Here is a 15,420-nt window from a genome sequence, read left to right as displayed (position 1 = left end):
TTTGCTTCTAATACTACCAAAAGTGCTCTAGATAATGTCACCTACAAGCACCATCTTGTTCATTTCAATGAATATTCATTGTATTTGATCTCTTAAGCAGAATTGGAGAGACTGTCTCATTCTTTTCTTGTTAAAATGGCCTTTCTTGATATTCATGATACCACATTCTTATGGTTTTATGTATACCTTTCTGCTCTTCCTTAACTGATCTAGGAGTTCATCACAATGGGATTTAACAGTAAATGCTCTTTAATTTATTCTTGTCTTCAGTTTTAGAAATTATCTATGAAATTTCTTCTAGTAGAAATAGGTACCACAATCTCTGTGTTAAAACTACTGTGACATTTATCATACCACAAATGGTTACATATGTCTCCCTCTTATTCCCCCATACTAAGCTCTTTTAGAGTAACTCCAGAACTAAACATAAACACTGAATAACTGGATGTCGAGTAAATTGATGAATAAATGAACAAAGGTTAACGTGCTGTTAACTTCACTCAATTATATTTTGGCTTATTTCTTGAAGAGCAGGTATAAATCCAGACAGATTCACAACGTTTTTACAGATTGGATAAAATGTATTTGCTAGGAATCTATTATTAACACAAAAGGACTATTCATTAAAAATTATGTGTAATTTATGCTCAAAATATTCTAATAACTTACACAGTTTATGCAAATAAAAATAAAATATGCAAAACAAGAGAAATTACAGTGGTTTTAATTTGGGGGAGCAGATGGGAAGAAGCTGTTTCTGAAAGTCAGAAAGTGAGAATTTTACTCTGATAAAAGAAGAAACAAAGGCACAGGCTTCGGTTTAATAAGGAAGCGTTAGAGGAGCAGCTTTCTAAGGACTAAATGGAAGCCTAACAGAGCTTTTTGCAATCCAGTAGGAGAAACTCCAGGGACAGCTGGTCTTTCTTGAGACAGATGCAACTCCTGGGTTTCCGTTCTGATCTTTTTTTAAGGTAGCGGAGCCGAATACTTAAACTGAATTACACTTGGGCTACAGTTGCTGGTCTATTTCTCAAGTGAGAAATAGTGCAGCAGTTAAGATTTCCAGGATGCAGGCGTAAAATTCAATCCCAAACAACTCTAAAAACTTCTTCCAGAGACAAACAGAAGTCTTGAGCGTTGAGAAATGGTATTCTCCTGGGGGTCAAATCTTGACAGAGACGCACACAAAAGGTAGCCCTTACCCGAACAAACGTTAGAATCCACCCGCTGTGGGCCTCCCTCCCCGTTGGTGCTCACTCTAGGTTTAGCCGGGGACCCCTTTGCGTGCCCACCTGCATGGTGTTCCCCTTCGCTCGTCACGTGGCGGCGGTGTCTTCCTGACACCCGAAGTCTCCTTCAGGTCGGAGGCGAGCCCGCCGAAGGCCTAGCGGTTTCCACCGCCCGGAAGAGGGGGCAGGAGCGGGAGGGGAGAACAAGGGCCTCCTTCGCTGGTGCACCCAGCGAGGCTCTGTTGCCGGGCAACGTGGAGGCGTGGCCTAGGGGCTGGCTGTGAGAATGCACCAGGTCCTGCCTGGGGCCTGTGTACTGAGTGGTGCCTTACCTGTTAGTACTGGTGCTCATATTCCTCCCATCCCTCCTTCCACCACCACCAAATCGGCACGTTGTCTCAGAGCCTCTGGCACCCTTCAACTCCTGAGTCCTGTCTTCATGAAGAAAGAACCAAATCCTGGGGAGAGAACCCTTCAGAGGAGCCCATAGACTATATTTGGATGGATTTTAGGGGACCACTAGCTCACAGACCCCAATTGTGCATCATTTCGTTGTATGCGTAGGTTTGTGTTGGGGGTCTTGGGCGTTTAGGACCAGAGCTTTCATCAGATTCTCAAATGGTTCTCCACCCCTATCTAAAAACCCACTGCCTTAGAAGACAGGAGTTCTGACTTTACGTAGAAAGCCTAGACAGGTGGATTCCTTGGTGGTTAGGTTAAGGAAAGGATGTTTACTGGTAGCTGCCAGGAACGTGAGGAAAATATTTGATATTATCACCAAATAAGGTTATATACACGGTCACAGAGATATACTGGTAGGATTTGGAAAAGAAGAAAAAAATGCTTTTAGTGACACAATTTTAAACTCGGGTTCACTATTAGACCGCTCCACCTATAGTGCCCAGTTAATATTAAATGAAAATCCTATACTCCCGGTAGCCTATACGTTTTGTTGTGTTTGTATATAAAATATTAATTTGTTAAATATAAAATATTGTAGAACATCCCACAATTTTTGTAACCATGTTTTGGTATTTTTTCTTCTTCCTTTTTCTTTATATCCTGGGAACCCTAAAATGTAAATAACCTAAGTCTCTCTGTATTTCTGAGAGGCCTGAGGAACCGCTGCTTAAATTAATATTCAACTGGTTTTATTTTGGCCATCCAAAACCCTAGCTAGTTGAGTTACTAATCCTCCCTATTCTAGAGTCACCCTCCTCTAACCAGCCAGCCTGCTTTGTGGTGGAGGAGGTTATCCAAGAGGGAAGTGAGAAGGGAAAAACCCAGGGGAACCTGAATGGAAATAATCTCAACATCCATCTGAGGTTAATTCTGTGTCCAATAAGCACTAATTTGATGTAAAATGTTTTCCAAGTGTGTTCATGATCCTCTATTGGTGACACTGTTTTCTTTCTGGTAATGGATGACACTGGTTGCCTTTCAGATGTTGCAGAGTGAAATGACTTATTTTGAGATAAGTTGAACACTACTTGTTGGTAGAAAAAGCTAACCCCTGATATGTTTGTAGTAATCAGATATTTATTTTACAGCAGATAAATCAGAACTTGCTTATTGGACTATTTGATGGATCATGGCCAACTTCAACTAGTGTAGTTTTAGTTGGTATTTACATTCTAAGAGAGTAAGTTACTGGACACTATGGTATTATAAGAGTTGGTGACTTTGTCACTGATGAAATCCAAATAGGATAAACTAAAACAGCTCATTAAAAGTCAGCTCTCTTCTGAGTGCCTTTAATAAAAATAACAAAAGAGCATGTGTATCAGTACAGTTGACTCTGAATAACACAGGGGTTAGGAGGGTCCTCCCATGCATCAAAATCCTAGCACAACTTTTGACCCTCCCCAAACTTAACTACTAATAGCCTACTGTTGACCAGATGCCTTACCAATAACATAATCAATTAACACATATTTTGTATGTTATATGTAATATATGCTGTATTCTTACAATAAAGTGAACTACAGAAAAGAAAGTGTTATTAACAAAATAATAAGAGAAAATACATTTACATTACTGTACTGTATTTTTTGAAAAAGTCCTTGTATAAGTGGACCTTGCAATTCAAACCCATGTTGTTCAAGGGTCAACTGTACTGTCAAAAGCTGCAGGGATCTAAGGAACATCATTATGTACAGCTTTATTATCTAAGAAAAAAATATTTTAAGGTTTTTAAAATTTTTGACAAATTAAACATTTTATAATCTCAACCAACTTTTATTGAGAATGTTTACAACACAGGGATTGTCAAATACAGTAAGTTTAGCAAGGATTGTTTTTGAGAAGAAAACAAAATGTCAACATTTTGCTGCTTCTGTGGAAAATTGTTGGTCCTGTATAAAAACAAAAATTAAGTTTAGAGTCAAGTATAAATGAGTCTGTGAAGGAGGGTAGGCAATGTTAGCATACAGACATTTCTATAAATATTTCTTCATGTATGATAAAATTGACATCAGGGCCATTTATCAGCTATTCTTCAGTCTGTATAGTTTTAGTTATTAATCTCTCTCTGATAGAACACTCGTTCTATGTGTATTTCCCAAAACTTTATACAGTATTTAACTATATAAAAGTGGTTTCCTAAAGCTCATTGATGCCAGTAAGATCTAAGAATAAAATATTTTAAAATTTGCACAGTTATTCCTCATTTATTTATTTCCTTTTGTACGTGCAATTAAATCAAATTCCATTTTATGTCTAACCATTTTTTAAAATGTCTAACCATTTTCTAAGTAAATAGAAGTCATCAAGACAGAGAAAGATCTCATATAATCAGATGAAAAAAAACAAAAAATGATTATTGAGTTGTTTATGACACAATACAACGAAATCTTAAGTTAGTCTGTGTAAACCCTAATCTTGAAAACAATCCAAATAAAGCAATTTTTGTCAAATTCAGAGAGAATTTTTAACTAAATTAACCAAATCATGGATTAATTTCCATTTCACATTTGTGAAGACTCTACCACTTGGTTTGGTGTTACAATCACAGACATTTTTTTCAATTAGTATTAAACTAATTTTTGTCCACATTTTGTAAATATCTCTATCTTTGTAATATTATAAAGCATAGCTTCTTTTCCATTGACCCTTTGGTCTTGGCTCCTTAAAAAAATAAAAAATTAAGAACATATTTGCTCAGGGGCACCTGGGTGGCTCAGTCGGTTAAGCATCTGACTTCAGCTCAGGTCATGATCTTATAGTTCTGAGTTCGAGCCCCATGTCAGGCTCTGTGCTGACAGCTCAGAGCCTGGAGCCTGCTTCGGATTCTGTGTCTTCCTTTCTCTCTCTGCCCCTCCCCTGCTCTCACACAAATACTCTCTCTCTCTCTCTCTCTCTTTCTCTCTCTCTCTCAAAAATAAACCTTAAAAAATTTTTTTAAAAGAATATGTTTGTTCATATTTCTGATGTGAATATAACAGGCCTTTGCTAAAATAGGAATTAATGCCAAATATAGTCCAAAAATTTAAGTTCCTAATTTTGCCCCATGTGCACATTAAAATTTTCTTCACTTTTTCAATATTTGTCTCTTTTATTTCTTTCTTGTCTACTGAATTGGCTAATGCATAAGAACTACATTAAATAAGAGGTAACAGAGCATCCCTGTTTTGTTCCTGACATTTCAACAGAAATTCTTCAAAGTGTTTTACTATTAAGACTGCTACTGACTTTGAGACCATTATATAAATAACGTTAATAAAGATTCATCTCTTTCTAGAAGATGTTCTTTTAAAACATCAGAAATTGGGAACGCCTGAATGGCTCAGTTGGTTGAGCGTCTGACTCTTGATTTTGGCTCAGGTTATGATCCCAGGGTTGTGGGATTGGGCTCCATGCTAAGCGTGAAGCCTGCTTAAGATTCTGTCTCTCTTTCTCTTTCTCTCTCTCTCTCTCTCTCTCTCTGTCCTCTCCCAGCTTGTGCACGAGCTCTCTCTCTCCATCTCTCTAAAGTTAAAAAAAAAAATGGACAAAAATAAAATAAAACATCAGAAATTGATGTGGAATTTTGAGATGATTAAATAATTTTTCTTCTAATGGTGAACATATTGTAAAAGAATTCCTGATGTTGAACCATCCTGAGTTGTTGGAACAAACTTCACTTTTTTGGAGTTATATAATTTTTAAAATATACGGCTGAATACAATTTACTAGTATTTCTTTAACATTTTTGCATTGATATTTATAAATAGGATTGACCTATAGTTTCTTTTTATATACTACTTTTATAAGGTTTTGGTATTAGTATTTGCTGGCTTCATAAAAAATATTTTGAGATTTTCTTCCATCGCTGAGCTGTAAAAGTTCAAAATCCATTGGTCTAGTACTTTTGAGCAGGGAGTTTCTAGATAACGTTTTCAATTTTTTCCAATGGCCATTAGTCTGTTCAGATTTTTTTTCTTTCTTCTGAAGACAATTTTGGTAGTATCTACCTTACCAGACAATCCTCCATTTTATTCAGGTTTTCAAATGGGTAGGCACAAGATTTACAAAATACTCTCTTATGGTTTCCATTTCTTCTATATCTGTTTTAATTTCCTTACTTTCATTTGTATTTTTGCATGTTTATGTTTTCTCCTTTTTTTTCTTGATTAGGGTGGGCCAGTTAGGCTAGTTTATTTTATTTTATTTTTTGCAAATAATCAGATTTTGCTTTATCAATTATTCTGTTTTACTATTTTATAATTTATTAATTTCATTTTTCATTTTATGATTTTCTTCCTTTTGTTCTCCTGAGGTTCACCTTGTTGTTGTTTTTTAACTTTTTAAAGTAAATCCTTAATTCACTCATTCTTTCTTGCTTGACAGTATTTAAAGCCTTGTATTTTCTACTGAATATGGCTTTGGCAGAGCCCCATAAGTTTTAACATGCAGTGTTTTTATTATCTCTTTATTTTCTAGATATTGTAAATTTTTTGGTATTATCTTCATTAGTTAGAAATAGTACATTTTGATTTTTGTTTTCATGAGAAAGTATTAAGAAATTTAATATTCTTAAGCTAACTATGTATTTAAGGGTTGAGATGGTGATATGAAAAATATATTTGCAAAAACATGCTAAGCACAAAATCTGCATTTAAGATTATATAAAGTTAATAGAATATACTTTTATTTGCATGGTGTAAATTTATCAACCTGCATTGGGTTTAATTTCAAAATTCACAGCCTAATAAGATACTAGGATTAACAAATTTATTAAATATGTAGGGCTATCCATGTTGGAGATGTCTACTATCTCCAACATTGATGTGGAAAACTGAGTCCCAAAGTAGAAGTCATGCTCTCATGTCTTCCCACGTTTTCTTAGTTCTCTAGAAATGGTAAATTACAGCTTTTATAAAGAATCTTTGAATACAGGTCACTTGGAAGACAGAAATGCATTCAGTCTGTAAGTTCTGGCCCATTATGGTGGACACTGATCATCACAATAAGAGACAGCCTCTGACATATTACTTGCCCAATAAATGATGATAAGGTCAATGTCTCTGAAACAGTGAGGACTATTGTGGTATAGTCTTCATATGAAAATGTTGGGGTTCAGGGGGGAATGATCAGGAAAAAAATGCTTGAGGCATCTTTTGTGCAAAAAATGGGGTTTCATTCAAACACCGGCAGGACCCGTGAGCAGAAAAGGCTGCATTGCAGATGTGAGGAGTGGCTGATTATATACTTTCAAATTGGGAGGGGGCTAGGGGTAGTGTAAGTCTCTAAGGAATTCGGAAGCAAGATTTCCAGGACCTTGAGGGGCTAGCTGTTGTTAGGAAAATGTCATTTATTACTGTCTAGTAAAACCTTAATCATGAGACCCTTCAGATGTATATCAGGGGGCCATATGCTTGGAGTATGGTCGCTAACATATATGTCTGGAGGGGGTAGAGATGAAGAAAATTTCTAAAGGAATTTTTTTATGTTAAAGGAGACTTACAGGATCCTGGAAGTGAGGTTAATGTTAAGCTAAGATTCTCTTTTGCCTTTAGCAAAGTATTGACATTGAGGCAGTTGAGTTCCTAGAAGAAGGTCACTCTGCCTGTCTCAAGGACTTGTCAGTAGGCTGTAAGTTGTAAGGAAATTTAACTTTTTCTTTTGCCTTTGTTCCCCACATCAGTCTGAGGAACACATGGCAGCACATCTGTCCCTCAAATACGGACATTTTCCATCATATAAAGCCCCCACGGCCCCTATAATGGTATGTGCATTATTAATATTAATATTATTAATGTTTATGTGCACACACAATCAAGTAATAGAAATATACTGAGCAAAGCTTAATTTGTGAATATCTGAAAATGACAGAAATTTTCAAACTGGGTTGAATTGTGAAGCACATACCATTTTTTTTTATTTTATCTTTTTTTTTTTCAATATATGAAATTTATTGTCAGATTGGTTTCCATACAACACCCAGAAGCACATACCATTTTAAATGTAACCTTCTGACCTTCTTCCATTGCGTGGCTAGAAAATAATAAATTAGAAATAAATCAGTAAACTAAGGAATGAAGTTAATTTTCATACAAAGCAACCTAATGATTTCGACGGGTATTATTATTTCTTCTTTTATCTAGTTTGCTCATCTTTCCATCCGTTCTCCACTTCATTGTTAGAGTTAGTTTCCAAAATGCAAATCTTACCATATAGCTCTTCTTAACTTAATAATAAAGTTGAAATTCCTTAGTTAATTATTTCACTAGTTAATTCATGTTGATTCTTCAAATTCAGCTCTTAAAACCTTCTCTGTACCTCCTCCACTCTCTGACCTGGGTTAAGTGCATTTCTTTTAGAAACCACAGCCCTGTGGGCACCTGTGGGCTCAGTAGGTTAAGCATCCAACTCTTGATGTTGGCTCAGGTCATGATCTCAAGGCATGGTTAATGAGTTTGAACCCTGAGCCGGTCTCTACACTGACAGCACAGAGCCTTCTTGGGATTGTCTCTCCCTTTCTCTGTCTCTGGCTCTGTCTCTCTCTCTCTCAAAACAAATTAATTGATTAAAAAAGAAAAGAAAAGAAAAGAAAAGGATATGAAAGAAAAGAAAAAGAACCCACAGCCCCTGAATTGAAGGTGCATTTAACATAGTAATTTGTATTTGTTTATTTATCAGTTTCCTGTATTAAGCTGTAAACTCTTAGAGTATAAGAATGGAATCCTATCTATCTGCATACTTCTAACCTTTGGAACATTGCCCAGCACCCAGTAGAAATTCAAAAAATAGTTGCTAAATAAATGAATAAAAAAAATCTCTGGTAATGTAGTAAGGATACAAACATTTTTTTGGCAAGTGTAACTACTTAGAAAGAAACTCACATTTCACAGACAATTTGGACATACAAAACACTAAATGCAATTACAAAGTTTTTCTACTTACAACCTCTAGTATAGTTGATTGTTTTACTTTTAAAAACATGAAAACAGTCATAATTCTTCCAGTATCTCCTGAATCAAATATTTAGTAAATATTTCTTTGGAACTTAAGGAATAATGCATCTTTAAGACACTTATTTTCTGCACACGAAATTTTAGAACTAAACTGTTTAATGGGTGAAATTTGGGGTATTTACAAACATGTAGAGTGGATTAAAGAAAAGATCAGAGGTACCATAACATTAAAACAATACGGTGGTGGAAGAAGTTAACCTCAGACTATAATACCTGATGTCAGATATCTATAAACAAACTTCAACTTAGTGTAAATAAATGCACAGGGTATTTTTCAATTTTAATATTGAATGATTTTTTTTAAATACAGTATTTGCATACCCTGAATAAAAACTGTCTCCGAACTTGGCTTGCAATAGGACCTTGGAATTCTTCCTGGAAGAGAAAATGAGGGCATTACAAATCAACTAACAGTAAAAATAAGTGAAAATTCTTCTTGAGAGTATAGTGAAGCTCAAAGGTATTTTCAACTATCATAATTAAACAAAGAGGGAATCAAGGGCTTGAGTACATAATTCATACCAATAACTAATCTTTGTATGTATACCCGAAGAATTTTCAACTAGCAATTTCCTAGGGGTGGCTGGCTCAATTGATAGAACGTGCCACTCTTGATCTCAGGGTCATGAGTTTGAGCCCCATGTTGGGAATAGAGTTTACTTTAAAAAATTTTTTTAAATAACTAATAAAATAATTTCCTTATCAACATAACAGCTTCTAGGAAGTTCATCAGTTGTATGTATATTCATCGGTAAGTAGAATGAGAAATGACAGTTCATAGATAATTAACTATATCTAATTTTGTTTGAATGAAATATTTCCTTTAAAATACATAACTGTATGTGCTAACACTTGAACAGGGAAAATATAAAATGGAATTGTGTCAGAGCTAAAATACACTATATTTCTATAAGGAATTGAAATTAAAATTGAGGGACAACTTTGGTAAACTATATTTATTCAATGAGACTTGAGTAGAGATTTTCCCAATATAACATATTCACAGATATTATAATGAAAAAAATACCAAATGGAAACAAACAAATTATTCAAAATGGGTATATTTTGAAGTACTTCTTTTCTTAAAACACTTCATTTTTAGGGGCAGCCGACTTCAGCTCCGGTCATGATCTCCTGTTTCACAAGTTCGAGCTCCGCATCCGGCTCTGTGCTGACAGCTCAGAGCCTGGAGCCTGCTTCAGATTCTATGTCTCCCTCTCTCTCTGTCCCTCCCCCGCTCAAGCTCTGTCTCTCTCTCTGTCTCAAAAATAAATAAACATTAAAAAAATTTTTTTAACTGCATTGTAAACAATGGCAAAAATATTTAATATTTTATGGTTTTCATAAAATTGGTTATTATAGCTTCCTATTTTCAACAATTTATTATGAAAGTGTCAGGATGGCAATCACTATGAAATCTGTCATCAAGACCTTTTAAAATTATTCTGTAATATAAGTATAATCATATATTTAAATTCTAAGAAACAGCCCTGACATCTATTAATATTCTGAAATCCCTTATTGATTTGGGGTACCTGGATGGCTCAGTCAGAAGAGAATGTGACCCTTGATCTTGGGGTCATGAGTTCGAGCCCTACGCTGGGTGTAGAGATTATTCAAATAAATCAATAAACTTAAAAGAAAATAAAAATAAATTCTGCAATACTTGCTTTACAACAAATATATCTTAAATTCTCAATATTTTGTATCTAATTCTCATCCTGACTATAAACTCTCCAAATTACTTAATATTTAAAATATACTTATAGAGGGGCACCTGGGTGGCTCAGTCGGTTAAGCCACCGACTTTAGCTCAGGTCATGAACTTGTAGTTCGTGAGTTCGAGCCCCCATCAGGCTCTGTGCTACAGCTCAAAGCCTGGAGCCTGCTTCCCAATTCTGTGTCTCCCTCTCTCTGCCCCTTCCCCTCTTGTGCGTTCTTTCTCTCTCTCTCTCTCTCTCTCTCTCACTCTCTCTCTCTCAGAAATACTAAATGAAGAAACTTTATTTTTTAAATGTTCACATAGAAACTATATATTTATATGTTTATATAAGAAAAGTTATATATATTAAAAATATATATATTTATATATTCTATATAAGGCATATTATATTTCATACAAGATTCTATATAGATATATATCTCTATATATATTTATATATTCTACATATTAGAAATATATATATATATATATATATAATATAAGAAAAAAAAAGGCAGGGAAAAATGTAACTTAAATAGTGGCAAAATTTAAAATCTTCAAGCCCAAACACACAGGTCTTTTTAGTCTTATTATTTAGAGATAGAACTGCATATAAAAGAATTTGGGAAGTAGGGATAAAAAAGATGTAGGTTTGGAAGTGAGGATGTCTAGCAAAGAACATTTAAGAAAAGTGTTTGAATACACTAAGATCTGAAAACTCCTTTTCTTTAAGAACACAAAACATTTCACTACCAAAAATCTGTTTTAAAATTAGGTGATATAGGCCCAGAAAGCTGACACCCTACTGTAATTTTTTTTTTCTATTCATGTCTTACACTCTTTTCTTTCATCGGTTCCTGTGAAACTTGGCTTGTTGCAAAATACTTTCAGGAGTGATTTGTCCAACAGGATATTCTGCTAAGTTAAGAGGTCACTTATGCAGCTAGTTTTCTGGAAACAGAGTCTCACTCAACGTGGAACATCCAGACAAAGTACCTAATTGGCCACAGTACTGAGTGTTTAGCTTTGGTAAACAATGACACTGAAGCGATATAGTAAACTAATCATTTGCTGGTGTATTTTAAGAAACTGGATCTTTAAATTGGAATCTTACACTATTCATAAGTCAAACAAAGTCTTCAGAAAGTAAAAGTTAATTCAAAAAAGCATGTATTATTTCTAGAAAGTTTGTTGACAACATTTTTTTTTCATACTGGAAATCCCAAAATTTTAAGAGGCTGGAGTTCCTCTGACATTTCTTATTCAAATTGGCAACAGCATTGTCTTCCTTGATGGAAGCTTAGTTTAAGAATGTGAAGATTTAGGAGGGAAGTAGTGACCATAAAAATAAATTTTGAGGAATTTCTTTGCCTAAACCATATGCATTTTTAAAAGTATTTGAAGACTTTTGGTAGGATTTTAAGAATAAAATTAACATGGTACTTAAATTAAGGGAAAACCTAACAATAAAATAATAGAAGTATCTGGGGTGCCTGGCTGGCCCTGTCAAAAGAGCATTTTGATTGTTGATTGTGGGGTTGCAAGTTTGAGCCCCATGTTGGGTGTGGACATTACTTAAAAATAAGGTCTTTTATTTTTCTAATAATTTTTTTAATGTTTATTTATTTTTGAGAGACACACAGAGAGAGAGAGGGAGGGACAAAGAGAGAGGGAGACAGAGGATCTAAAGCAGGCTCAGCGCTGACAGTAAGAGCCAGACGCGGGTCTCAAATTCACAAACCACAAGATCATGGCCTAAGCTGAAGTCAGACATTTAACCGACTGAGCCACCCAGGCGCCCCTAAAATAAAATCTTAAAAAAAAAAAACCAGAAGTATCCAAGATTAGACAATAAAAAGAACAGCATAATGAAAAAAAAATATTTGCCTAGACCAGGAGTCAGAAAGTTCTGCTGTAATCTCTAAACTCACTTACTAGCATCGTCTTGGGAAAGATTTTTATTCTGAGTTGTTTCCCCTTTAGTAAACTGGGGACAAGAGTTGTGTATTAACAGAGTTGCGAAATGAATAAACTGAGGTAATATAAGACTTAAAACTGTAATGCATCACAACAAAGTAAGGCATCACTTAAAATAATACCTAGAAACTTTTATCATCGAGAGAGTTAGGATTCCTTTTCAATGACAATAAAAATGCCACAATTTTGGGGCGCCTGGGTGGCGCAGTCGGTTAAGCGTCCGACTTCAGCCAGGTCACGATCTCGCGGTCCGTGAGTTCGAGCCCCGCGTCAGGCTCTGGGCTGATGGCTCGGAGCCTGGAGCCTGTTTCCGACTCTGTGTCTCCCTCTCTCTCTGCCCCTCCCCTGTTCATGCTCTGTCTCTCTCTGTCCCAGAAATAAATAAAAAAAAAAAAAAAAAAAAAAAAAAAAAAAAAAAAAAAAAAAAAAAAAAAAATGCCACAATTTCTAGTTAAAAATGTGTTAAAAGTCAGTTGTATTCATCTTAAACATAGATACTGGATTTGGGCCATATTTTTAATTTGAATAACCAAAGTGCTTGCATTTAATTTCTGATATATTTACTTCATGAGCCTTACTCTTCCTAACATTTTAAGACTTGGGTAGAAAGCTTACTGTCCTAGCCAGTTGCCAACCGCACACGGAGGGCAATGAACTGTCCTTCATCTTTTCTCCTATTTCCTACCTAGCGACTAGGCACGCTGCTGTGTCTTCCCTTCAACCAAGAAGAGGTCTCCTCCCTGGGAGGGTCACAGCCCCGGAAGGGAATCTAACCCCAGTTTTCCTCATTGGCCCCCAGCTTGAACCCAAAGGGACATAACATGGGGAGGGGGAACAGTTCTCTTCTTCCTGAGTGAAAACGGTTCTGCCAACAGACGCTCTTCCACAGGCCAACTGGGTGTTTATGTTGGGCTTAGCCTAAAAAGGAGGACCTTACAAACCACCACGACTGGGAATTACTGGTCCCACAAAGAGCAGCAAGGCAAGCATGCGGTCTGTGTTACGTACGTCCAGTCTGAATCTCTTCGTTCTTCTCTCATGCAGGTGAGGAACAAGCTGCAGTAACGGATGCACGACAGACGACTGAGAGACACGAACACACACACATGATGAGCACAAAAGCTTCTCAGCATTGAGCATAAAGACGGTTTCCTACTTGTTTGGTTTTGGTTTTGCTTTTACCCACTGTACTTGCTCCAGACCAAAAAGGAACGAGAAAGGTGTTAGGTAATACAGCCCTTGGAGAGCACTTCAAAGAACCTGGAGAGTAAGCTAAGACACTGAATGAAATATGGTAGCTCTATGCTACATTGAAGAACACTGTTCTTAGGGCATCAGCTCCATCACCAGCTGCCAGCAAGGAGACCATCCTGAGAACCTGCAATTCTCAGAGTCTGCCTGCTTCCAGACTTCACGCAAAAATGATTTGGACGGAGGAAACCTACTCTGTGAGAATCAGTTTTCCACTATGAAAATGTACATCTGGAAGATTCTCCTGTACACACATCTGGTCATCTCCTTTACAAAATATATATTTTGTTTAAAAGTGAACATACAGAACAAGACAACAGGGGACACAAAAGGTGACAAATGTGTCATCGAGCGTGAGAAACGTGACTAAGATACATTTTCTCAAAATGTAAAGATGCCAAGTGGAAGAAAATGAAAGTACATCCGAGACATGTAGTTACCTGTAACAGTTTCATTTTAAGGGCATGGCTTGAATTGAACCTTCTCACAAATATTAAATTCATTTTTCAAATGGATTACTTTAAACCCTATATAATGGTTATTTGTTAATCAATTCAATCTGTATTTGGCCTAAAGCCAGTATAACCTAACTTTCAACTCCTCATACATAAGAATATTCCATATGATATTTAAAACTGAGTTTATATTACAGTTATCTTTCCACAGCTCCTCATTCTCTAAATTGGTCCATGATAGTGAGTCACAATCACAGAAGGAATACTATAGTCAAACAATTATTATTAAGCACTCTAGATTAAAACACCAGAATACCATTTTTAAAATCCATTCATATAAAAAGAAAAGCTACTACTAAAACTGCACAATTTAGAAGTAAACTGAATTCAAGTTACTGGTATCCAGCTAATCTTAGTAAATTCTCACATTAAAAGCCTAGTTACAAATAAGGAGACCTGAGGAATAGAAGTGGATATTTCTAGTTATATTTAATGACATTTTCGGCAATCATCTTCTAAAATAATTCTTAAAATGACTTTGAATAAATCTGTTTTATCCTTGCACTAATTGATATCTAAAGCAATATGTTTTTCTTAATCATTTGCACTTTTTTTTTTTTTTTGCCTCTAGAATGTAGATTTCATGACAGGAGGGGATTCTTTTTTAATTTTCTATTGTATTCACTGCTATATTTCTAGTACCTAGAGTTGTGCTTGGCACATAATAGATACTCAGTAAATAATTATTTAATGAATGAATAAATACATTTAAAACACATGTAGTTAAGATATAAAATAAATTAATGTGTAATAAATATTAAATTCCATTTGTTTATCCACATATAAACTTCTAAAGTAAAAAACATGAATTTTGATCTAGCTTATTAGATAAACTGTAAAAACAGATTAAAAAATACTAATGATTACTAATATGAAGTAATTCTACAACTTACCACAACATTTGAATTGCCCAACTTCCGTGTCTTCGAATAATGAAATAAGAACTGTTAAAAAAAAGTAGTGAGATTTACTATAGACGGTTACTGGTTTCTTTTATTTTTTGGTGTATATATTTATGGAAATCACCTTACCCTTTTGGTATTATCTTTTTCATCTGTTTCCTGTTGAGAAAAGAGAGAAATAAATATCATTCTATTATATGTAACATATTATACAATTATACATAAAATACTATATTATTATATTACACTACACTATAGTATATTATAGTATACTATAATATATGTAGTATAAAATTTGTAACATTATAAAATTATATCACATAATTTTTAAAAATATGTGACACGCTATATATAAACTATAATACTGAAATTGGTTAAACATATATTGCT

General features: G+C 35.0%; 2 protein-coding genes and 1 long non-coding RNA gene across 10 annotated transcripts in view; 1 reads left to right on the top strand and 2 right to left on the bottom strand.

The window, feature by feature from the left end:
- Positions 1-1,423, bottom strand: part of PDCL2 (phosducin like 2) — a 36,258-nt gene extending 34,835 nt beyond the window's left edge. The window contains exon 1 of the mRNA XM_058722550.1: positions 1,293-1,423. Within this exon, the coding sequence (XP_058578533.1) occupies positions 1,293-1,298 (6 nt within the window). The 5' untranslated portion in view covers positions 1,299-1,423. The remainder of the gene's footprint in view (positions 1-1,292) is intronic.
- A 102-nt stretch (positions 1,424-1,525) lies between these two features.
- LOC131507573 (uncharacterized) lies at positions 1,526-14,128 on the top strand. The gene is made up of 2 exons (XR_009259560.1): positions 1,526-1,793; positions 13,407-14,128. It is a non-coding gene; the product is annotated as an uncharacterized LOC131507573 (long non-coding RNA).
- Positions 3,447-15,420, bottom strand: part of NMU (neuromedin U) — a 182,537-nt gene continuing 170,563 nt past the window's right edge. For 6 of the 8 annotated variants that reach the window (XM_058722552.1, XM_058722553.1, XM_058722554.1 and 3 more), the window contains 7 exons: positions 15,160-15,189; positions 15,022-15,072; positions 13,371-13,445; positions 12,321-12,372; positions 9,005-9,058; positions 7,664-7,703; positions 3,447-3,583 (listed from right to left, as the gene is read on the bottom strand). In XM_058722552.1, coding sequence (XP_058578535.1) covers positions 3,481-3,583; positions 7,664-7,703; positions 9,005-9,058; positions 12,321-12,372; positions 13,371-13,445; positions 15,022-15,072; positions 15,160-15,189 — 405 coding nt within the window. In that variant the 3' untranslated portion in view covers positions 3,447-3,480. Of the gene's footprint in view, positions 3,584-7,663; positions 7,704-9,004; positions 9,059-12,320; positions 12,373-13,370; positions 13,557-15,021; positions 15,073-15,159; positions 15,190-15,420 lie in introns of those variants that run through there. The other 2 variants (XM_058722551.1, XM_058722558.1) reach the window with 2 other exon arrangements.

This window comes from Neofelis nebulosa, chromosome 3 (genome assembly GCF_028018385.1).
Source record: "Neofelis nebulosa isolate mNeoNeb1 chromosome 3, mNeoNeb1.pri, whole genome shotgun sequence".
Taxonomy (NCBI): domain Eukaryota; kingdom Metazoa; phylum Chordata; class Mammalia; order Carnivora; family Felidae; genus Neofelis; species Neofelis nebulosa.
Note: the sequence above shows the minus strand (reverse complement) of the source record. Positions and strands in the feature narration are given on the sequence as shown.